Source organism: Solanum tuberosum, unplaced genomic scaffold (genome assembly GCF_000226075.1).
Source record: "Solanum tuberosum cultivar DM 1-3 516 R44 unplaced genomic scaffold, SolTub_3.0 scf00208, whole genome shotgun sequence".
Taxonomy (NCBI): Eukaryota; Viridiplantae; Streptophyta; class Magnoliopsida; order Solanales; family Solanaceae; genus Solanum; species Solanum tuberosum.
The window spans coordinates 168,816-193,916 of record NW_006239132.1 but is presented as its reverse complement, the minus strand read 5'-3'; the positions used below and the strand labels follow the sequence as shown (position 1 = coordinate 193,916).

Genomic DNA, 25,101 nt, shown 5'->3' with positions numbered 1-25,101 from the left:
TGTTGAGTTAGGTTAAATATGCAGTTTTGATGATCGATAAATATAATAAAGTAATAAACCTTATATAAAAATCAGTTTTTAAGTATATATGTCTTAAATAAGGAGTTGATAGTGTTCATGACATATAAACAATTGCTCAATAGGCTCTTATTATGTCTTTTTAGAAGGTCAAAATACTTATGAAAATCAAGTCCAATTGTGATTAATTTTCTTCACCAAATTCTAATGGATTTCGGAGCATGAAATTATAACTAGAGGATTTCGATCATAACCTCTCATATTTTACCTACCCTATATAAAACACGATTGTAATTCCTTGAAGATAAATGTTATTCACTCAAACAAGATTTATACAATTTGCAACTAGGAAGAGTGAAGTATTGTAAGAAGTAATTAGTCCCTTTAATTATATACAATTTTAACCTAAAATTGTTTGAGTTTTAGTGGAGATTTGAAGTAAATCCCTAGGAGAGTAGGTCATGTTTTTTTTACTATTGAGCAAGAAGTTCTTCGTGATAAATTTTTTTGTGTTAATTATAATCCATACTTTACTTCTTGATTAGCTTATTGAAGAACCTGATTCCACTAGCAGGGTCAACTCGACTATAATATCACTAAAACAACTGTCTCAATTTTTTTTCTTAAGATGTATTACGCGCGCACACAAAATTTTAGAAATGAAATAAGTTTTAGGTAATTGTAGTATTCTTTTTTACGTGACTATCTATTTTGTTGCCTCATCTATATCTTGATGATTTACCTAAAACCACATTATTATTTTATGTTTATCCTTTTTATTCCCCTTTCACTATTTTTATTCTCTTATTATTAAATATTCTACGGTCTCCCAAGCGCTCAAACCTTCAACATATTTGCAAAATCTATTTGTATGTTTAGAAAAATATCAAATTCTTTTTTAATGTTTTCTTCAAATTTCAAGCACTACAAAAAGTCAACACTATTTCAATAGCATTATATCAATTTTTCAAGTGTAGTGCAACATTATTTCGATATAATTATATCAACTTCTCAAATTCTTGAACCAAATTTTATTATTCTAACTTTATATTATATCTTTCCATTGAAAAATTGCACTATTTACATTCTTACTTTATAAGGTTGTGTGCATCCAACCCTCTCCAGACTTGACTTGTAGGAATACACTGAGTATTCATTTATATATGTCAACTGAAAAAATTTAAAGCCTCATTATGATGAAGTTTGACTTTAGGTCTCCAATCTTGTTGAGATGACCTCGTCTACTAGCTCAACCAAAAAATAATTTCAGAAAATGAGAGGAATAAGTCAATACATTCGATGGAGAAATTAGTTTACAATAAATATAGCCATGTTTTGATTTACACAAAAAATAGCCAAAAATCATAGAAAGTATACATACACTATACATTATGATACACTTAAAAAGTTGAATATAACTTACATATACATGAATTATACACTAACTATACATTATGATACAATCAAAAACTGAATATAACTCAACTATACACTAATCAATCCCGACCAACTCAAAATCACCTCTAAACAGTCTCAAATTTTAGATATAAAATCCTTTCGATATTTTAAGTCTTTTGATATATAACTCACTCGAATTAATATACTTTTGTAGTATATCGATTTTTTTTTAAAAAAAAATGTAAGCAACAAGGAGGATGATGAAGAAGAAAAAAAAAGACACAAAAAAAGAAGGACGAAGAAGACGCAAAAGAAGAAAGAAAGGTCACGTCGGCCATTTTTAATAAATAATATGGTCGAATAACCATTTTTTCTATGGACAAATTTTAGGAATAACAAACATAAAATTCATATAACACTCTATAGCTACATTTTTGCTATTTGCGCGCATCTGATTTGTATAAATCACATGATCTGATTCGCAGACATCTGATTTGTATAAAATCAAGTGATTGTATATGTATATCAATTAAATAATTGTATATATGTAACTATTATGTATATGTATCAATGTTTGTGTTTGTATATCTACATAAAATTTGAATTTGTATACAATGAATCGAGTTAAAAAATTTGTATTTGTATATCAAATCTCTCTCTCGCTTTATACAAACACAAATTATACATTGTATTTTGTATAATTTGTATTTGTATAAGACGAGAAAGAGAGAGACAAAAGAGAACTGAATAGAAGAAGATTTGTGTTTGTATAATTATAAGTGTATATGACGAAGAGATATGCATTTGTATTTGTATATACATTTCTCTCTTGCTTTATACAAACGACAAACACAATTTATACAATTGTGTTTGTATAAAGTGAGAGAGGCGAGCAGTAGGGGTGCGCATTATTTGGATTAAACCGAAAAACCAAACCAAATCAAATCGAATTCTAATTTGGATTTATTTTTTGGATTTTTGGTTTGGTTTTGGTATTTATAATTTTCTTTGTTTGGTTTTTTGGTTTGATTTCGGATTTAGAAAAATGAAAACCGAAAAACCGAATTATATTATGTATATATATATGTTTAGAATTAAGTTGGAGTTAACGTAACCACTTTTGTCCCTTTTTAGTTATTTTCATTATGATTTAGTTTATTTTTTATGTTTGGACATCTATAATTGATATACTTTTAACTATTTTGATTTACGTTTTACGTGTGATTTATATTAAAAAGTATATTTAAGAAATTCAATATTATATATATATAATTTTTTTCAAATTGCAAATATAACTTTGTTATGTTTCTAATTATTGACATGACCGATTAACCGAACCGAAAAAACCCAAACCAAAAAGAGAAAAAACAAACCAAATTTATTTTGGTTCGAATTGGGTTACACTTCTTCAAAATCAAAAACCAAAAAACTCAAACCGAATAATATAAAACCAAACTGAAAAATCGAATGCACACCCCTAGCGAGCAGAGAGAGGCGAGCGAGATTAAGGGAAGAGAGGCGAATACCAAAGTGTTTGCTACGAGTTAAAATTAAATAAAACTGTGACTATAACATTTATTTTGAATTGATTGATTGCTATAATGCACAATTTTCCCTTTTTCTAATATATATATATGTGATATAAGTAAAATTTATGAGCTCACATTTTACATAATTATCCCAAAATGAAAAAATAAATAAATCAAAGCTACTAAATTGAAAGGGCAAATCTATATTTAAAAAAACTCATATTGTAGAAGAATCGAAGGAGGAAGATGATGCGAATAAGATTGGTATGGTTTACACTAGGTTTCACTTCAGCTTCAGCTGCAATGTCTCAATTCATATTCAGAGATCTATGGGCTCATCAGCTCTCTCTTTCTTCCCAAGTATTTTTCTCTACCTTTATTATTATTATTGTGAAAAAATTAATGTTGATTTAGGTTTTCAATTTTTCTTCATTTTTTTAGTTGGAGGAGAAATTCGGCGTATTGGGGACTAGGGTTTCAAATCTTGAATTAGCGCTTCATGATACTCCCAATACTCAGCAGGTAAGCTAATTTTTGGGTATTATATAGAAATAATGGAAATCGTTGTTAATTTATGTTTTAAGTATGGTTGGTTATTGATTTGATAAGCACATTTCACTGGAATTAAGTTTTGTTTAGTTCTAGTCATAGAGGAAAAGACGGGCGAAAAGAATGCTCTGCAAAATAAAAATGAATTGATCTTTCTGAGAAGGATATTGACATTTTGTGCACACCAAAACATTGAACTTGAATGTGTATAGTGAAATGTATTTTTCTGATATCAGCATACTCATATCTAGAGATATTTGGATTATGATTGTGGTGTGACCTCTTGCTAGAATTTTCCAATGTTGGCTTGCTCCAATGTTATCCTCGTTTAGTTGAGGTACGTGTAAGTTGACCAAAATACCACCACCACCACCAATAACAATTACGCCTCAGTATCAAACAAGTTGGGCCAACTATATGAATCCTCACTTCTTCATTGAAGATTGTTTCACATCATCACAATACAAAATAAATAAAAGTGAAAAATAAGTTAATTATATATAACAACAACAATACATACCCAGTGTAATTCCATAAAGTGGGGTCTGGACAGGGTTGAACTTACACACACTTTACCCCTAACTTGCAGCTAGAGAGACTATTTCCGATAGACACTCAAGAGAAAAATAGTCCAAAGCAGTATGTAGAAGGAAATAACGGAAGGGAAGAAGTCGGTAAAATACTATATAAAGCATGACAAATCATTTAGTACATTATTAACACCTAAATAATACGATAACCGAAGTACAAGGTACAACAAATAGTAACATAAGTTATATATCTAATATTAGTAATAGTGTAATACTATATCAAAAATAACAATAATAATAATAATAATAATATTAGAAATTCTCATACAAGTCTAAAATTCACACCTTCAGTTACCATAGTTTCACACCTAATGATCAGTGCATCAGTAGGTCGACACAGAACATGTCCAAACCATCTCAAGCGACCTTCTCACATTTATCCTCAATGTGTGCTACTTGCATCTTCTAGCGAATGTGGTCATTTTTAATCTTATGTAATCTGGTAAGACCACACATGCATCATAACATCCATATTTCTGCAACATTTTATGGATATGCTGGATCTTAGTAGCCAATCATTCACACCATATAACATTATCGGTCTTATAGATGCTCTATAGAATTTACCTTCCTCTTTGATAGGCATCCTTTTATCACATAACACCCCAATATCACATTTCCATTTCAACCATCAAGTTTTGATCCCATGAGTAACATCTTTATCTATCATTCCATTCTCTTAAAATAATGAGCCTAGATATCTAAATTGCTTACATTTTGGCACCACAACCCCGTCCAATCTCACCTCTACTTTCTCTTTTCATGTGATTAAAGTTGCTATACATGTATTAAGTCTTACTTTTACTTATCCTAAAACCCTTACTCTCTTAAAGTATTTCCTCATTAGTTCAAGCTTTTGGTTGGCACCCTCGCTAGTTTCGTTTGTTAACACAATATCATCAGCAAATAGCATACACCATGTGACCTTATCTTATATTGTGTTGGTTAGCTCGTCCATAACTAGGGTAAACAAGTAGGGGCTCAATGTCATCCCTAGTGTAAAACCCTGATATGCTTTTAGTCAAACATAACGTGATTTTCATACCTCTATTACGCTAAGATATAAATTTTCTATCACAGAGGTGCAAAATTATGGACAATATTCTTGCCTAAAGAAAGAAACGTGAAAGCTTGCAGTTTCATAGTTGGAACCACTGATGCAGTTTTCTTGTGAAATAAAAGCCCTCTAAAGGCTGATGTTTACACAAACTTAGCCATCATTTCTCTTAGATGATATAAGATTGTATTTTATGGCCTATATAAGAATTGACCTAATAGTAGTTGTGGCCTAAGTTCTGTAAGAACTCAAAAAGGTTTAGCTGAAAATCGAAGAATGAATATACCAGTTGGTGTTTAGTGACTAGCTTTCCCATAACTGTCTTTAACCTTTCTGCCAGGACTTTAGCTATGATCTTGTAGACACTCCCAATTAAACTAATTGGCCTATAATCTTTGAGTTCTATTGCTCCTTTTTTCTTGGGAATGAGAGCTATGAAGGAGGCGTTGCATGATCTAACCATCCAGCAATGTTGATGGTAATGGTTCATAGCTGCCAGTATGTCAACTTTGATGAAGTCCCATGATTTCTGATAAAATGCCATTGTGTACCCATCTGGCCCTGGTGCCTTGTCGGGAGCGCAAGACTGAATAGCTGCCAATACTTCCTCTTCTTGAAAAGTTGCTTCCAGATTAAACTTTTCCTCAACTGAGATGGATGGAATGCCCTAAAAGTTGGCTGAAGGCCTCCACTGTTCAGGTTCAGTGTACAAACTTTCGTAAAAATCAACAGTTTCTTGCTTTATCCTATGCTTATCTTCAATGATCTCAGTTCCCACTTTGAGTTTGTCTATGCAATTGCCCCTTCTATGAGAATTTGCAATTTTTTGGAAGAACTTTGTGTTCTTGTCTCCCTCTTTGAGCCATAAGCATCTGGATTTCTGTCTCCATGAGATTTCCTCAGCTTTAACTAGTTGTTGAAGCTCAATTCTCAGGTTCATCATCTGAATAAGCTCTGGAACTGTTAATTGTCTACTCTCAGCTGCTTGCTCAAAAGCTGCCAGCTCATCTAGAGCTCTGGTTTTCCTGGTCTCTACCTTGCCAAATTCTTCTCTGTTCCAGTTTGTTATATCCCTCTTCAACCTTTTCAATTTCTGAAGTAGTACAAAGTCCGCCCTGCCCACTATATTGTAGCTCTGCCACCAATATTCTAGCTTCTCTAGAAACCCTTCTGATTGAAGCCACATGTTTTCAAACTTGAAGTATGAAGGGCTAACATCCCAGTCTCCGCATTCAAGTAGAATAGGTTTGTGATCAGAGATTACTTTTGGGAGAGCTGATTGTTTTACATCCTTGAATGAGTCACTCCACTCGGTGGAGATGAGAAATCTATCAATTCTAGATGCTTGCACAAAATTATCACCCCTAGACCATGTAAATTGAGCCCCTTGTAATGGCAAATCAATCAGGTTAAGGTCCTGAATGGTGTCTGAGAAGGATCTCATGGCACTAGTCCTTCTCAAGCAATTTAATTTCTCGCTTTCAAATCTGCACACATTGAAATCACCCCCTAATACCCAATGTCCATCCCATAACCCCCGAACTCCAGCAATTTCGTGCCACATCTCTTCCCTTTCCGAATCTGTGTGAGGTCCATAGATACCTGTAAAACACCATCTGAACTCCTCTTGAATGCTCTCTAGCATACAAGATATGGAATAAGAGCCTTGGAGAGTGTCTGTTTTGACCCACTGCCTTTTGTCCGTTTTTTTCTCTAATGATTTAATCAATTAGAGTTGCCAAATTTTTAATGTCATAGCCAGGTTTAATGCATTTCACTGATCTACACAATTATATGACATAATCAAGAGCTTTTCACCAGTAACAGCTACCCATGAGATGTTAGCAGGCTTTACACACTTCCTGAGTTGTACATTGATTATATGTATATCTATGAAATAATAAAATCACTGAGCCCCTGAAAGTATAGAACAATAGAAGAGAAAATCAACCTTGGATCCCTCCAAATGCTATGAAAGTGGAAATGTGGAATGACCCTTGTGGGGAGCGCAAACCTGAAGACCTGCCAATCCTTCCTCTTCTTGAAAAGTTGCTTCCAGATTAAACTTTTCCTCAACTGAGATGGATGGAATGCCTTCAAAGTTGGCTGAAGGCCTCCACTGTTCAGGTTCAGTGTATAAACAGGCCTTCAGCCAACTTTTAGGGCATTCCATCCATCTCAGTTGAGGAAAAGTTTAATCTGGAAGCAACTTTTCAAGAAGAGGAAGTATTGGCAGCTATTCAGTCTTGCGCTCCCGACAAGGCACCAGGGCCAGATGGGTACACAATGGCATTTTATCAGAAATCATGGGACTTCATCAAAGTTGACATACTGGCAGCTATGAACCATTACCATCAACATTGTTGGATGGTTAGATCATGCAATGCCTCCTTCATAGCTCTCATTCCCAAGAAAAAAGGAGCAATAGAACTCAAAGATTATAGGCCAATTAGTTTAATTGGGAGTGTCTACAAGATCATAGCTAAAGTCCTGGCAGAAAGGTTAAAGACAGTTATGGGAAAGCTAGTCTCTAAACACCAGAATGCTTTTCTTAAAGATAGGCAAATCACTGATGCCTCACTGATTGCAAATGAGGTTCTTGATTGGAAAATAAAAAACGGAGGGGCGGGCATCTTATGCAAGTTGGATATAGAGAAGGCCTTTGATCAGTTGAATTGGTCATATCTTCTTTCCATCCTTAGGCAAATGGGGTTCGGTGAAAGATGGATCAATTGGATCAATTTCAACATTTCTACAGTAAAATACTCAATTCTCATCAACAGAAGTCCAGTTGGGTTTTTCTCCCCACAAAGAGGTTTGAGGCAGGGAGATCCACTTTCTCCTTTTCTCTTCATACTTGCAATGGAGGGTTTAAGCAGAATGTTAGATAAAGCCAAGCAATTGCAATGGCTGAATGGTTTTGATGTGGGGAGCATGATCACTACAAACATCTCTCATCTGCTTTATGCAGATGACACTCTGATATTTTGTGAGGCAAACAGGAGTCAAGTTCTCTATTTGAATCTAACCCTTTTGATTTTTGAAGCCCTCTCAGGTTTGCACATCAATATGCTAAAAAGTGTGATCTATCCTGTTAATGAGGTGCTAAACTTGGAGGAATTAGCAGGTATCTTGGGATGTAGTGTGGGTGAATTCCCGGCAACCTATTTGGGGTTGCCATTGGGTGCAAAGTATAAGTCAACAGCTATATGGGGACGAGTTATTGAGAAGTTTGAGAAAAAACTTGCCTCCTGGAAGATGCAGTACCTATCGACAGGGGGCAGACTTACACTGATCAACAGTGTACTTGATAGTATTCCCACATACTATATGCAACTTTTTCCTATTCCTGGCAAAGTGTTGGAACAACTTGACAAGATCAGGAGAGATTTTCTATGGGAAGGGAATAGTGAGAAGCACAAGTATCATCTGGTGGAATGGCCAAAAGTCCTTCTTCCTAAACTACAGGGGGGGTTAGGGATCAAGGATTTGGCGCTGCATAATAAGTGTCTACTTATGAAATGGTTATGGAGATACACACAGGAGGAACATGTTTTATGGAAGGATGTGGTCAGTGCAAAGCATGGGATACAGAGTCATTGGTGCACCAGTCTTTCAAAAGCACCTTATGGGGTCGGAGTCTGGAAACACATATGCAAGCTATGGGAGAAATTTTCTCAGCATAAGCACTTCACAGTGGGGAATGGACTTCATATCAGATTTTGGAAAGACAAATGGCTTCGCAACACAGTTCTGATGGATGATTATCCAAGTCTTTTCAACTTAGCCAGGGATCCAGACTCAACAATTTCTCAAAATAGAGATGGAACAACCTGGAGCATTATGTTTAGAAGGAATATGCAGGATTGGGAGTTTAATGACCTGATCAAACTACTACAGACTCTACAGAGTTTCTCTCTCAACACTCAGGCAACAGATCAGTTCAAATGGGGTACTACAGGAGACGGGAATTACACAGTGAGTGCAGCCTACAAGCAGTCAAGAGCATTTAATGCAGTCACTGACCACTGGCCATGGAAATTAATTTGGAAAATCAAGCTACCGCCCAAGATCGTCTGTTTTTGCTGGACTGCACTATATGAAGCATGCCTAACTCAAGACAACCTCTATAAAAGGAAACGCATCATTGTGAATGGATGCTACTTATGTCAGAAAGCAGCAGAGAGCAATAGGCACCTTTTTCTGCATTGTACTGTTACAGCAAAACTGTGGAACATGTTTTACTCTCTTTTTGGACTCAGTTGGGTCATGCCACATAGTATCAAAGAAGCTTATGAGAGTTGGTGTTGCTGGAAAGTTGACAGCACCATCAAACAGACTTGGAAGATGATACCTGCAGCAATTTTTTGGAGTATTTGGAGGGAAAGGAACAGAAGATGTTTTGAAGGTCTATCAACTCCTTTACATTCTCTCAAAGCGGAATGCCTTATGTGTCTGTACAGTTGGGTTAATTTGTCCTATGTAGATTCCGTGGATAGTTTTTCAAATTTTGTTGGCTCCTTAGTTTTAGCATAATTGTACTTGAGCCAGCAGACCAACTGTTTTTGCTTCTACTTTTGTAACTAATTTGCATCTTCTTGATGCCTTCAATGGAACATTTACTTCATCAAAAAAAAAATATACCAGTTGGTCACATGGTTAAAGCTTTTGGGAGTTGAAATTTAAAAGTTCTAAGGGGTCGTTTGGTTTGAGGGATAAAAATAAATAGTGACGGGATAAAATTTTTGTATCTTGTTTGGTTGCCATGTTTGGGATAACTTATCCCACCATTTATATCATAGTGATGGGATAAGTTATCCCATATACAGTTATCCCAGGATAAATAATCGTGGGATAACTTGTTCCCAACCAAACGACCCCTAATGGTTTTGAGCTTTTAAGAGATTAAAGTGCAAACCTTGTGGCCTTTACAGTTGATATGTCTGTATGACCATGTGAGAGCTACATGGATAATACATGGTTGTAGTAAGTTAACACCATGCCATTTTTTAGTTCACTTAAATATTGAACATACATTGCCCACACATTGGTAAAATGTTTATTTTTGTCTTCTCTTCTCAATAACTAAATCCAATTCTAGTTCTCTCTCTCGATGTTTACCTCCTCCCCTTCTTAAGTCTGTACAGGCAATGGAATGGGTTAGAGATTCTACCCGTTCACTCTTGTTGAAAACCATATAGGTTACAAACTTCGCTGACATTTGAGTATTGACAATAATCAACCATGAGCCCTTGTACAAACTATAATTTGAAGGTGAGGCTTTCAACAATTTTTTTTTCTGTGCTCTCCATAGTAATAAGATAATGTGGTAGGTATATATAATACACTCTCTGTATATACATACGCACACACATCTGTCTAGTTGGGTTGCAAATGATGAACTCACATTTTATTTGTTCAAGGTCCATTGGATGTCATCTTATCCTAGAGTCTCAAATTTTACATGGTGTTCCATGATTAAAAAAAGGAGCCAATGAGATTGTGCCATTTGTGTATATATATACACATATCCATCTAGTTGGGTTGCAAATGACTAACCCACTTTATTTTTCAAGGTCCATTGGAATCTTATCCTAGAGTCTGAAATTTGTGTCATGTGCCAAGTGATATGGCACGCCAAGATAAATAAAGGAACCAATGAGATTGTGCCAAGTGTACAAGTAACATGTTCCGACATGCCAATACGAACATGTCAAGTGTACAAGTAACATGTTCTGACCAGACAAATGTGATTTTATCATTGCTTTAATTTGATTGGTAGGTGAGTCGAGTCAACCAATCAAGTGAAAGCAATGGAGTTTGTCCTCACCACAATAAGAACATGCCAAGTACACTAGTGAAATGTTCTGACCAAGCACATATGAACATTGCTTTAGCCTGATTGGTTGATGACTAAAGTCAATCAATCAAATCAAGCAGATGTGTTTGTCCGCACCATAACTCCTCTTTTTTATGACAATAGATAGGGGTACTCCCTAAGCCAAAAGGGGGGGGGGGAGTATCAAGGAGCTACAAGAGAGTTGTGAAGAACAAGCACTTAAACAAGTCAATTCCAAAGATCTTAGTTTCATCTCAAGAATGAAGTACAATTTTAAGATTGAATGTGTATGAACTCAAATTTTCTGTTTGTGCCAATTGAATTCAAGATCATTGTTTGTGCCTTGTGGTGATCATTGAAGTTCCGCATCAACCATAAAAATTAAAGATCAAACTTCCATAGACCTTGACTCAAGCTCAAGATTGTAATCAAGATCAAACATTCCAACCCTTGAATTAAAATCCAAGTCCATTAAATTCAAGTTTTAGTTATCAAAATGTTAAATGATATTTGAAGAGAAGAATTAGAGGATACATTTGAATTTTAGTAATTGTAAACTCCGCTAACGGTAAAAAGTCCAATTATTTAATAATCAGGTTTGTCACATCCTCTAGACCAATAAATATTTGTCTCCAAAGAGTGGTGGACCTATCACTTCCATGTCTGTAATTGTAATGTAAGTGGAGAAGTCATTCATTAGATTTAGGGATGGGAATTGGGGTAGGGCAAAGGCTTAACAAGGCAGGACAGTGCAATACTTAAATGAAACAGGGCAGGGAAGGACGGGTTAAAATTTATATTTTTTAGTATATTAAATGCGGCAGGGCAGGGGGCACCTGTTTTGGACCTTTGGCCCATTCTTTCTTCTGAGCTTTGTTGGTAGCTTACTGAGTACATAATCATACAAGTTCACCAAGGAGTTGGTCAGTTCTGTGAGTTTCAAGGGTGTAGTGAACTTGTTAATACTAATTTATTTCAGTGGGATTCATCCATATATTTAACAACATACCCAGTGAAAGTAGGCAAAAAGAAAATGAACAATATTTTCTTTTCTTCCAAGGTAACCAGAAGGGTCAATTTGGTTCACTCAAAATATAAATATAAATTGGAGAACCCATAAAATAATAGTATGAAAACAAAAATATTAGTGATAAATTCATTATATTTAATGTGCATATATAGAATGACATACATATTAGATATAAGTTTTAAAAAGGAGTTGGTCTCCAGCATATCCTTAATGCTGATGAATACAACATTATCTTTATCAAAAAAAAAAAAATGTTTTAAAAAGGAGTACAGATGCAACTAAAAAAACTGTTAACTTCAAAAAAGGAGTACAGATGCAACTAGGACGTGAGTATTAATTGGTTGTTCTCATTGCGAGCAACTAAAACCATTATTATTTTCTATCCCAAATGTTGTTTGGCCTGTAAACTCACTGAAAAGCCTGGTGAAATTAGTTGAAATTAGTTGACCTATAAAAATAGTAAGATTGGAACAAGTTCTTCTTTCTTTTCTTTGTCTGATGTCTATTTCACCTTTGCTATTTGACTCTACTCAATCGATGACATGTTTCTGCAAATTCTTTTAGCTAATTCAGCAATCCATCATTCAATTTTGTCTCTTGGAGAAATAAAATCAGTGTTCCATTACTTACTGAGAACTTTCGCACTGTAAGTTCTCCCTGTCCGTCGAACTTCTTATATTCCATCTAATGGTTTTTACTTTTATTTTACAACTACAAACAACTTGTGTGTGAGTGAAGAATAATATTAATTGGCAATTCAACCATTCGTTTCCTTGCTTCTTCGCGATCTTTCCCCATAAGAATCCCAAAATTTAATTCTTTGAACTCTCTGACCCTTCTGTTTTGAGCTTTCTACACTTTTCATTATGTTCCTGGGACTAGAGTGTCTTTTTTCTTGTTTACTTTGTTTCTCATGTTTAAAGCTTGAGCTTCCTCTTCGGAATTTTCGAACTCACTTCAAGTTCGGCCAGATCCATGATCCAGCCTTTCTAGTCCATGAGGAGGAGGAGGTACTTGATTTCATATTCTCTCTCTTCCTCTACCTTTGGCTGATTCTACATTCTCTCTTACCTAAATCCTTGGCTGATTCTGCATTCTCTCTTTCGTATATCCTTGATGTTGTTATTCATGGATGAAGCAACATCAGCTACTTCAAGTTCAGCTAGACCTGTGATCCATTCAGCCTTTTCTAGACCCTGGGAGGTGGGGGGGGGGGGGGGGGGGGAGAGAAGAGGTACTTGATTTTATATTCTCTCTCTTCCTCTATACTTGGCTTCTACCTCCATTGGCTGTTGTCATTTATGGACATAGATTCTGTCTTTTGAAGTGGCAGTAGCTACTTTATGTTCTTTTTTTTTGAACATTGGTAAAGTTGTATTCTTCAGCATTAAGGACATGCTGGCCACCTTCAAAATTTACAGCCCTAAGTGAAATTACAAGCTCCCTATTAATTCTATAATTTGATCTACATCTTCTATGCAGAGTTGTTTACACCAAAAAAATAAAGATACCAAACAATTCCATTTTACTTTGTGAATGGAATTAGATCTATCTTCAAAACATCTCCCATTTCTTTCCTTCCACACTGACCACCATATGCATGATGGTATTAGGTTCCACCACTTCTTTTGAGTCTTGCTATCCCCCCTTCTGATCCAACATTTAAAAAGATCAGAGATGTGTTCTGGCATAGTCCAGCTATAGCATGTGATGTTGAGAAACAGCTCCCAGATCTGTGCAGTGAATTTGCAATGTAAAATAGGTGATTGTTTGTTTCCCCAGTCAAATTGCATAGGAAACACCTAGGGACTAGTTGCTTTCCTTTCTTCTGCAGCACTTCTTGAGTTAAGCAGGCTCTTTTGATGACTAACCAGCTACTTTATGTTTCTAGACCTTGGGGAAGAGGTACTTGATTGTGTGGTCTCTCTCTTCCTCTATCCTTGGCTGATCTGCATTCTCCCTCTTCCTTCATTCATGGATTTGACCTACATTGCTTGTCGCCATTTATCGAGAGATTTTATCTTTTGAAGTGACAACAACTACTTCAAGTTCAGGCAAATTCATGACCTCCAGCCTTTCTAGACCCTGGGCCTTTTTTTTATGAAGTAAATGTTTCATTAAAGGCATCAAGAAGATGCAAATTAGTTATAGAAGTAGAAGCAAAAATAGTTGGGAATCTACCATGCACATACTGACCCAATTGTACAGACAGATGAGGCATCCAGTGAGAGAATGTAAAGGAATTGATAGACCATCAAAACATCTTCTATTCCTTTCCCTCCAAATACTCCAAAAACTTTCTACAGGTATCATCTTCCAAGTCTGTTTGATGGTGCTGTCAACTTTCCAGCACATGTATGAATTTGATGAAGTATTACTTCTAGGAGTGTCACAAACTGTACAGCTTTCTGGCTCCTGGGGTTTATTTGGCATACTCATAAATTATCCGCTTTTACTATCTGCTAATGGTGGTGCGAACTCAAAGCTCTTTTGATGACGAGTCTTGGCTTGTCCTGTAACTGTTCTGCTCCAGCCCTGGTTGTTTTTTTTTTGTTTTGAGAAAGTTAACATTTACTTCTATATATCCACAAGTATACTACATCAAAGTGTAGCCCCCCTCCAAAAAGTTTTACTTACATCATTTCTAAGATCTTTGATAACTTACTGTAGAAATTGATTCATTTATCCGATTTAAATTTGAAATCAATCTGTCCTCGTGTATGTGCCCACGTGGTCCATCAACATGACCACCATTACCATTCTGCACTTAGCGTATGGATTCCTTCTCCAGTCCTTGTTGCCCAACTAAGTTGGAATTAGATCTTCTCAAGCAAAAATTGTTTGAGGTTTCTGCGTCCTCCTTTCTCTAGCATGCTAGCTCTAATACTGTTCTTTATTGAATATATTGCTTCCATCGATGCACTAATGGCAGATATCTTTTTACATGGGAAAGCAAATTTGTTAAGAAGTGTTGTTGCAGGGGGGGGGGGGGGGGGGGGGGGGTATATTTACTCCATTAAGCAGGTGAAAGTGTGTTGAGCGACTAATGTTTACCTTTTCCTGTTAAAAAAATGTGTGTTCGAGTCACTAAATAGATGAAAACTAATGAATGCAGCCATTTGTAAAATGAGGGTGTTTTTACACGCCAAGGATTAGAGTAAGGGGCAAAGTGATGCGTGAAAAAAAATTGAAGCAGCTCTGTGGCACTTCACTTGGTCCTTCTCTCTTTTATTCCACCCACCAATTTCACATATTCAATTATTCAAAATGTCTTTTTTGTTTTCACCAAGTGTTTCTCGTACTTGAAGTACTTTGCTGTTACAATTGACGTGGCAATTATAGTTCTGGTTGTTACTGTATTGCTAACTCATTTAGACCCATGGGTAGAGGAGGGATTATGATGAAAAAGATATCACGCTCTGATGCTATTAGCATAGCTTCTTTCTTGGTGTATGTGGCTGTTTTCAAGGCATCACACTTGGAACAGTTTGGTCATCATTGTTGGCAGGATACTTATTACAATGCCTCTTTCTTTGGGTTTGTGCCTGACGGCACTAAACGGGGACTGAGGCTTGGTCGATTTATTGCTTGATTGACTTTGCTGCTGAAAGCACCATATCACCTTTTTAGAACCAAAAAGAAAAGGAAGAATGTTTCACAGTGCTTGAGGATGAGCTGTTATCTCAATTCGTAGGCAATCCTCACTTCATTTGTTAGCTTTGGGGTCAAGTTAGACCCAAGGTCCCTTTTTTAACATATAGTCCAATTTAGAGTATGGATTTGTTTTGGATGAGAGCATCAGATCTGATCGTTTTTCGCTCTTGATTTGAGATCATCGTCGTCCATTGCTGCTCTTTTACTTTGTATTATGCTTCAGCTTTACTAAATTTTGCTTAGATTGTTATACTTAATGATCTTACAGCTCTTCTGCCTTTTTCTTATGTAGGATGAAGGAAACTGAAGTGTAGCACCATCGTCAGATCGTGTTCTTCAGCATGGGTGGATACTGTTTCTTGATTATGTATCTTGGTGATGTCTGATATCAACGGACAATATGCAAATAAGGAAATGATTTTTTTTTTATATTTTCCTTTGGTGGTGCAAATTTATAACCCAGTTGTGATTGGGGGTTCTCCCTTATGTTTAAACAAGATTGTTATACATTTTTATTTGGATGTCTGTGGTTTTCAACATGATATTTTCTGACAATTCAACATTGTTCTGACCTCATACTCACTTCGTGTGGATTGTCTCAACTGGTTTAAGTAGTCTCGTAAACACCTCAACTTTGAGAATGCACATAAAAAATGTCTCTTTAAAGGTGTCTCAATGTGCATTTTCAAAGTTAAAAGTGTTTGCGAGACGCACCTGTGCCAAGTTGAAGTGTCTAGATTGTCTCAATAAAAAGTAGGGTGCTCAATTGCTAATGGATGTCGATTTAAAGTGTGTATACTTGTTAAAAAATACACTAAGGATTGATCCCTCTCCACAAAAACACAAGCCAGAACATCACATAGTAGAACTTATATAAACATTCTGGGGAAACCCCTCATCCAACATAGCTTTCTAGCAATATCTTTTGTAAATTGTGTTTAGGTTATCACACTACTTTATGATTGTTACTATTCTCTTATCAGTTGTTATCTTTCTTCATTGTTGTTTACCTTCTTCATACCTACTTTGATTTGTTGTACTCAAGTTGAGGATCTTCCGAAAACAACCTCTTTACCTCCATGACGCAGGATTAAGGTGCACATACTCTACTCTCCCCAAACTCCACTTGTAGGATTTCACTGGTACATATTATCATTATTGTAATAACTATTGTATTTACTCCTTTCCCCTACCCGGAACCTTATTAGCGGTTAGTTATACCGTTGTACCACTATCATGTACTGATGCATACTAAGTTTTACTAATATAATATTTTTTGTTTACCAAACAAAAAAACCATATAGTATATACCCAGACAGAATAACCATGATGAAATTTTACCAGGCAGACCAATGAATAACTTTTCTTGCTTTATAAAATTTAATACATGCCACTTGAAGGGTTCATCCCCATAGCTGGCTTCTTTAACTTTATGAAGAAACAAGAATTTTCTATACTATATATATATATATATATTTTGGAAAACAATAAACATATATAACTAAAGAAATATATGGTCCTATAACTCTTACCACATTTTCTTCCACAAGGAGAAAAAAGGGCATTGTTTGGTCCCCTAAAAGAATGAAAGGCTGCTTTGTGTTGGATGCTCTCTAACCTTGTGACAATGATGACTGGGAGAGCGTTGAATCTTTGCTTCTTCTAATAAAATGCCTATGTTCTTTCCTATTACCTAATCAAATATTGTATTTATTTACATGTCTGAAACAGGATTTGAGGCAGTATTGGCTTCTTTCCGCGTACCTAATTCCATCATATCTGCTTCTACAGAATGAGGCTTGATAGAACTATCTAAGTTGTTATGATTCTCTTCATGGTGTGCTTCGAATGACCACACGAGGACCAACGTTACCATAACTACGGAGAGGAAAACAAGTCCTCCCCATACCAAATGCGCGCTTTTCTTCAATGGTTTGCAGTGATTGTCAATGATATCGTCAAATGCATTAAACACGGTGTCACATTGAGTTAGATTCTCCATTCCAGGGTACACATCGAGGATTTTCTGGACCGCGGTTGTGTAAGCATCGACTGTGTTGAAATCTCGAGGAGAGATCATGACTCCTCCAGTGCAAGTTGGATCAGTGCAAGTTAACATCTTGAATATCTTCATGACAAGAAAATAGAGGTTTCAGATCAAACACACTACTGTTTGTCACATTAAAGTAACTGAACGTTAATGATGAAATTAACTCTCGATTATATGGAAATTACTCGTACTTACCCGAGGAAGGTCTCCTACGCGAATCGTTGTAGAGGAACAGTTCCCTGGCTCGTAGTTATATTGTGGTGGACCAGAGAAAGGATTACAAATTTGTGCAACATTTCCATATTCTGTAGATAACTTTTGGTTCACCTGCAGTTTTCAAATCTTACTTGAGTCATAAGAGATTCGAAAAGATTACTTGCGAGAAATCCGAAAAAAATCATTTTTTTCTATTCAAAGATTATAAGTGGTCATAAGAAATCATTTCGTCGTAAATAGAGGAGGAAGGGAATGGTAATCAAAGGAGGTTAGTAATAATTAGTTTTTCATATTTCGTTTGTTTTATTTGGTGGCCTTCACAAATCACAGCTAAAAACAAAGATTTTTTTTATCGCGAATCAATGAGAAATTTGTGTTATAAAACACGAGTTTTCACGGAACCGGCTTACTAGGAAAATGAATGATGAAAAATATATTCTTACTGAAATAGTGAGAAACTTTTTATTTATTCGGTATGATAACATTATTATTTTTTTCCTCATTGATTCAATTAAAATATATATGGTTGTAATAATCATTAATCATTTTTAGTGAGAAATTACTGTGGGAAAATAGTATATTTTTTTAGTAGTGACTTGGACAAGGTACATTAGTCTTTTTAGATAAATTAAGTGTTATATGTATTGATTTTGGTTATCATGATATAGGAAACATGGTACGAAATAGATTCTTTATTCTTTTCTCAGTAATTCAATTAAAATTAACTGTGGAAATAGTCACTAAACATTTTCAGTGAGAAATTTGTAACGAAAAATAGTGATTTTTTATTAGTGAGCGTACCTCGTTGACTATTTGATGTACCCCTTGACTGACATCAAGAAGGACTGATTCAGCTGAAACCAATTCATCACAGGGAAGAATTGAACTCAAACTGCTATTGTAGGGATCTGATTGAAAACTTTCTAGTGCAGTGCATGTATCTCCAGCAAAACTGCAAAAATTATATGCCACAATTATATTATTATTATTATTAGAATCCAAAGTATATTATAAAGTTTTGAAATACGAATTATTTGAGAATGTATAGTTTTCATACTTGTCTAAGAAAAAATAAATTCCAAAAAGGAACCAGCACAGAGCTGTAAAGATCCAGCATAATGCAATGAGCCTGCATTCAATTAAAAAAAAAAGATTGTGTTAGAAGCTTGATCAATGTAATTTAATTAATCGTACGTTTTGTTCTTCAAATAGACCACTCTTTAATTAGTTTTTACCCCTAGAAATCAAATTAATGCCTAATAGAACATACATTCTTTAAGGGAACGAAACATAACTTGTGGAATATTATGATGAGACTTACGCCATGTAAAAAAGTTATTTATTCTTAGAGGTAAATTTTTTTAAGACCAACACAAAATAGAGACACAGGTGCAAATGATATATTAAATAAATATAAAGTGTTTAGTTGTTCTTAGATTAATTGTGACATATATATATATAATAAATAAATAAATACTTACAATTTAAGGGTTCTTCTAAATTTGAGTATCCCAAATACTGCAATTAAAAATATTACAATGTTAAGACAATGTATTACATCTAAATTTGTAATTTTATTGGACATCTATAGTTAGACAAGATTAATTCTAACTAAACTTTATAGTAAATTAATATGGATTTGGTCTAAGCAAAAACATAAATGAAAAAAATAGATAGTGTTTTACCTGATAGAGCAATTACAGCAACCAGGTTAAGAGAAATAACCACTACAGTCACTATGTACCTATAAATAGAAACACATATTTTTAATTTAACGTAACATAATTTGATTTGACATGAAATTAAAAAATTAACTTTTATTTTCTTAAAACTTGTGATTATAAAAATCACATATCTACAACAGTGGAAGGAAGCGTGAAGAGTGAGTGAGAGAGAGACTTACACTATGTTGAGGAGTTTCTCAATTAATCTCCTATTTTTTCTGGCTTCTCTACTTATGTCATCAGCTTGTGTATCAAGTCTTCTAGAAGTTGGAATTAAGAAATTAGAAGCTTCTTGACCTATATCAGTCCCTTCTAATCCACTATTCATTTCTCTCATGGCTTTAGTTGTAGTATAAATTGTCTCTGATGCTCCATCTGCTGTATCAATTATTATATCCACTACTTTATCTGTTCTTGAACGGAAATTCCCATTCCCTCCTAGAACCAATCCTGTTGCAGTTCTGCAAAAAATTGTGAAAGTGGAATCTAAAGTTAGTATGTTCAGAATGTATGTGTATGGTTTCAGCAATTATGTTGTTCAATCTTTATGAGTGTGGATATTTGATACTGCGTGTGGATCTAGAGGTTGAATTTTAGGATTTATGGGTATAACTCCGAGTAAGAATACATGTATTGCGAAACAACTAATAAATGAATATACGACATATAAAACACTTGTTCGAGTTGTCTCTAAATACACTATATATATTTGCATCTAGATACAGTACTGTATCTAGAGAATGTATCTTGTCTCTCTCGCCCCTCTACTTCTCTATATTTGTGTTTCACACTTTCATGTATTTGTGTATCAAATATGCACATATGTATTCAGTGTATCTGTGTATAGCAATTTCATCTAGTGTATCCAATATTAAATTCTAGTGTAAAAAAATGAATTGATGTAACTAGTGTATCTGTGCAGAGTTACAGATTGGTATCGAGAGGCACTAATCTATTTGTGTATTTGTGCATAAATACAATATCGACTTGTGATGTATCTAGTGTACGTGCATATATACATACTTGGAAAAACATGAAGATGAAAATATAGTTATCCAAATACATATATATGTGCATAGATACATGTATCTAGTGTATTTACGTCTTAACTACATACTTAGAAAAGACAAAGACGAAGATATCGTTATTTAGATGCATGCATCTATGCATACTAATCTATATATCAAGAATCTTCTCATATCTAAAACTCGAAAAAAACATTCTCATACATTATACAACTATATAACCAATTTTAATTTATACGTCTCGATCATACATGTAGTCAAAGCACCCTAGGTTATAAGTTGACCAAATCTAGTGTGCATCTCATTAGGGCCGTCTCAACAAGTTTGGGGGCCTAAAGCCAAATATTATAAAGATGCCCTATTTTTTTAGTTGATATAAATATAAATTGAATAATTATAATATACTAGTGTAATCCTACAAATAAGGTCTGGAGAGGCAGGATATATGTAGACATTATGAAGTAAGAATGCAAATAATGTAAATTTTCAATGAAAATTATATAATATAAAGTTTGAATAATAAAACAAGACTCAAAATTTTAAAAATATGATGATATTAAAATATTGTAGCGATGAATTTGATAAGTTAATAAATAATATTAAAATAGTGTTGATTAGTTTTAGTGCTTGAAATTTTAATAAGACACCAAAAACAAATTTGATTTTTTTATAAACACACAACAATAGATATCACATAATGTAGAATGTTTGAACGTTTGAGAGACTTAAGAATATTCAATAATGAAAGAATAAAAAATAGTGAAAGGAGAATAAAGAAAAGTAAGTATAAGAACACAATACTGTTGGTTCATGATAATCGTCAAAATATAAATGAGCTAGACAACAAAATAGATAGCCACATGCGAAACTAGAAAGGATACTACAATTAACTAGCCACATAAGAATCTAGAAAAGACACTACAATCAACTAAACAATATTCAATTTCTCAATTATATTTTCTATACAAAAAAATATTTTCAAATTTACCAATACATGAATTTTTTTTAACAATATATATATATATATACACACACACACACATCTTTGAGAGAAAATGGGGCCGGGCCCCAAGCGATTGCTTTAGTGGCCTTATGGTCGAGACGGCCCTGCATCTCATATCCACACACTCACACACATATCGTATCAATATAAGTGTGACAATAATTCCCAAGAATCTGAATAACTTATGTTAGCAATTGATTAATAAATTGAATTGATAGAATCCATCCTAAATCCGCCTCTGATTCGAATAAGATGACTATATGCACATGTCTTTTAACTTTTGATGCAAACAAGTTTGTGAAGTAAGTAACTCACATTGCTAAAATTGTCAAGAAAATGGCTGAGAGAATAATCCAGAGATAGGAATCATGTTTATTATAACAAGTTGATCTCCTTTTGAGCTTTCTTTTGTCTCTTTTGCAGCAAAAAGTTGAAGCAACAAGAAATAATCCATATCCTAAGCCACATAAAAGCCATATCACACCAATGGCATAGCCATATATACCTGTAAAAATAGTGGACTGCACCAAATATTAAAATTTAGTTCTTCAAATTAATTTTTTTTAATGATAATAATACGTTTAAGTGATATTATAGGTAATTGTTATAATAGGTGGAAGTAGTGGTATGGAAAATAAAATATATACTACGCTATAGGGGATTAAATCGCATCGACAATGTAAAAAATATTCTTTAACAAGACGAGAGATGATAACTTACGCTCCAATAGTGTTTTTCTGTAATATCAAATCCTCCTCTGTATTTCTTGAAATTCTTCAAAGGATCAATTCTCACAGTATCATCAGATCCTGACTCTTTTTCTATTTCAACTAATTTTCTTTCTGCAAAATGAATAAAAATATTTTGTAGAAATATTTAGAAGAAAGAAAATATAAAAGTCAAGAATAACTAATTTTTTTTCTGAAATTTCAAATGGAGATTTAATCATTTTAAATATGTTTTACATTGTTGAAAATTGCATATATTAGTATGTAAAGATAGTCTTTACTTGAATTTAATAATCAAATAAATTAATATTTACCATTAATTATTACAAACTACAAAGTATCAAATGTGTAGAGGAGGGAAGTTGTTTAAGAAGTTTAAAATTAGGGAATATTTACCATTAATTATTACAAACTACAAAGTATCAAATGTGTAGAGGAGGGAGTGTTAGAAGTTTAAAATTAGGGAATATTTACCATTAATTATTACAAACTACAAAGTATCAAATGTGTAGAGGAGGGAGTGTTAGAAGTTTAAAATTAGGGATGTCAATTAAGCAGATTAAAATGGACTGAATTATTGGTTAAATTCAAAAGATAATTGAGCTAAAATATATTAAGATGAAAGGGTCAAAATTACGATTTGAATCTATGTACATGAAAGACAAGAAATGACGCATATATTTATTGATGTAATAAATATCTAACATGAATAAATTTTGAATTCTGACTTCTCACCTGGTCCAATTAGTCCTCCATCAAGACTAGTGACATTCAAGGCAATGAGAATAACAAGAAGTAGTAAAGATATTGTCACGTGCCTTCTTTGAATCCACTCCATATATATTCAACTGCCAATTTAGTCATCAATAACTTGTTAATTAAGTTAGTCATATATAATTAACTTGTAATTAACTGCGACAATGACAAATTTGACTTAGTTTTCTCAAAAGAGAATGTTCTAGAATATAAATAATATTTAAACTATACTTTTCACACATACAAACACACAAAAAAAAAAAAATTATTAAAAGAAAAGAAAAAAGAGGGTTTGTTTTGTGTGTATGTCACTTGAGTTGCTATCTTCGTTTTAATTTGTTTATTTCATTTTGATTTAATATCGAATTTTAAATAAGTAAACAAAGGAAAATAAATTGCTTGAGCATTAAATTCATCAATTTATTTCTTCTACCTAGCTAGCTGCTCATATAGGACCTTCACCAAATTCACCCAAATTCATACGTCCAACCCAAATAAAGGGCCGGCTATGTAGACTATGAAACAATAATATAATTGTGTGCCTCTGTTTCAAATAAGTTAGGATTAATTATACATATATAAAGTAACGGAAATAATAGGATTCAATTGAAGTCTCTTTGTCGAAAACCATACTCTACAAATAGTGTAAAAGTAATTCATTGAATCCCCTTATATATATATATATATATATATTTGGCTTTGTCACTCATTAATTAACACTCTTTATCGTGCGCTCTAAACGAAACAGGTGTGTATGAGTGTTTAATTTGCTTATATCACCAATTTCAAGTTCAGATAAAGGAGAGAAGTTGAACTAACAAATAAAAAAGAAGTTACGATAATTGTTAAGCGGTAATAATATGATTATTGTTATATCATTTTAGCAACTATAAAAGATATGGATATTTATAATTAGTACTCTATATAAATGTTGTTAAAGACTTTAGCAACTATGAATATTGTAACATTAACTTAATCACCGTATTTATTTTTTTACGATAGTAAACGGTATTGCCGTTATAAATGCGTCTTTTATTGTAGTGCTAAAGATTTATGATCTAGCCAAAGAAGAAGAGGAAAGTTTATCGTTCACTAGAAGTAGAAACTTCTGGCTTAAAAGAAGGTGGCCTCTTTCGAAAAAGATGACTCAATTTCTCTTCTTACTTATTTGATTTCAACATGTTTGTAATAAGTTTATTATATCATCATGAAGCTATATGTTTATAAATTGACTAAGAACTCACCAATTCTTGAGTAATCTTGATGTCCAACCACACTTTAAAATAAAAAACTAAAATTATCTATAAATTTCATCACTAAACAACTCATAACTAACAGGTTTCCACTTCCCAATCACTAAATTGAATTATAATGACAGAATTTGCTATTTAGCTATAAAATTTATCGGACGAAAGCATACACACAATGGAATAATTTAATTAATTGTCACCTGATAGTATAAACAAAACTTGTATCTGGTTTTCTTCTTCAGCTAGCACAACTCAAAGAGAGAGCCTTCTTGTTTTTATAAGTTGAGAAGAAATATTATATATATTTAAAATAAACTTGGAGTAATTGGAAAATTCTCCATATCCATTATTTTGGTCCAAGTATATTATGGAAAGATTTTTCTAGATAGCTTTTTGTAGAGAAAAGGGAAAGTTCAATTTCACATTAAGAAAAAAGATCAAATATGTCTTTTGCTTTTATTTATTTATTAAATAACAGCAGCCATCCACTTTTGTGTACTTTGAAATAATAAAACATATTGAGAACTTTCAAAGTAATTTCCCTCTTTTGAAGCTCCAAAAATAGGTTTAAGAAAAGTTACTGAAATTTTTGTCAAAAAGAGTTAGCAATATAATCATATACTTTTAGTTTTAAAATAAAACAAAATAAACATGGTTAAAACATCCATATATTTTTGTGGAACAA

The 25,101-nt window shown here is 33.7% G+C and overlaps 2 protein-coding genes across 3 annotated transcripts; one reads left to right on the top strand and one right to left on the bottom strand.

Annotated features, from left to right (window-relative positions):
- The first annotated feature begins 3,093 nt into the window (after positions 1–3,093).
- On the top strand, positions 3,094–16,242 carry LOC102603203 (uncharacterized). The gene is made up of 3 exons (XM_006355713.2): positions 3,094–3,305; positions 3,387–3,467; positions 15,957–16,242. The coding sequence occupies exons 1-3, from the start codon at positions 3,192–3,194 to the stop codon at positions 15,969–15,971; spliced, it is 210 nt and encodes a 69-aa protein (XP_006355775.1). The 5' UTR covers positions 3,094–3,191; the 3' UTR covers positions 15,972–16,242.
- Positions 16,243–17,143: 901 nt separating this feature from the next.
- LOC102602864 (uncharacterized) lies at positions 17,144–24,825 on the bottom strand. Of its 2 annotated transcripts, none has more exons than XM_006355712.2 (11): positions 24,617–24,825; positions 23,146–23,258; positions 22,403–22,524; positions 21,998–22,203; positions 19,834–20,115; positions 19,616–19,674; positions 19,412–19,448; positions 18,988–19,059; positions 18,732–18,882; positions 17,910–18,041; positions 17,144–17,792 (listed from the first exon to the last, which is right to left on the bottom strand). In XM_006355712.2, the coding sequence occupies exons 2-11, from the start codon at positions 23,246–23,248 to the stop codon at positions 17,379–17,381; spliced, it is 1,578 nt and encodes a 525-aa protein (XP_006355774.1). In that variant the 5' UTR covers positions 23,249–23,258; positions 24,617–24,825; the 3' UTR covers positions 17,144–17,378. The 2 variants fall into 2 exon arrangements, with proteins under 2 accessions (XP_006355774.1, XP_015168008.1); XM_015312522.1 differs by lacking the exon at positions 24,617–24,825 and adding an exon at positions 24,411–24,434.
- Positions 24,826–25,101: the final 276 nt, after the last annotated feature.

What these genes read in the sequence shown, in the direction of transcription:
- LOC102603203 (XM_006355713.2), top strand. Translation starts at nt 3,192, where the DNA reads ATGATGCGAATAAGATTGGTATGGTTTACACTAGGTTTCACTTCAGCT. An exon ending in AGCTCTCTCTTTCTTCCCAA is followed by an intron (nt 3,306 to 3,386) that starts GTATTTTTCTCT and finishes TCATTTTTTTAG; the next exon opens with TTGGAGGAGAAATTCGGCGT.
- LOC102602864 (XM_006355712.2), bottom strand. Translation starts at nt 23,248, where the DNA reads ATGGAGTGGATTCAAAGAAGGCACGTGACAATATCTTTACTACTTCTT. An exon ending in CAGAAAAACACTATTGGAGC is followed by an intron (nt 22,204 to 22,402) that starts GTAAGTTATCAT and finishes TATTTGGTGCAG; the next exon opens with TCCACTATTTTTACAGGTAT. An exon ending in TTCTTGACAATTTTAGCAAT is followed by an intron (nt 20,116 to 21,997) that starts GTGAGTTACTTA and finishes AATTTTTTGCAG; the next exon opens with AACTGCAACAGGATTGGTTC.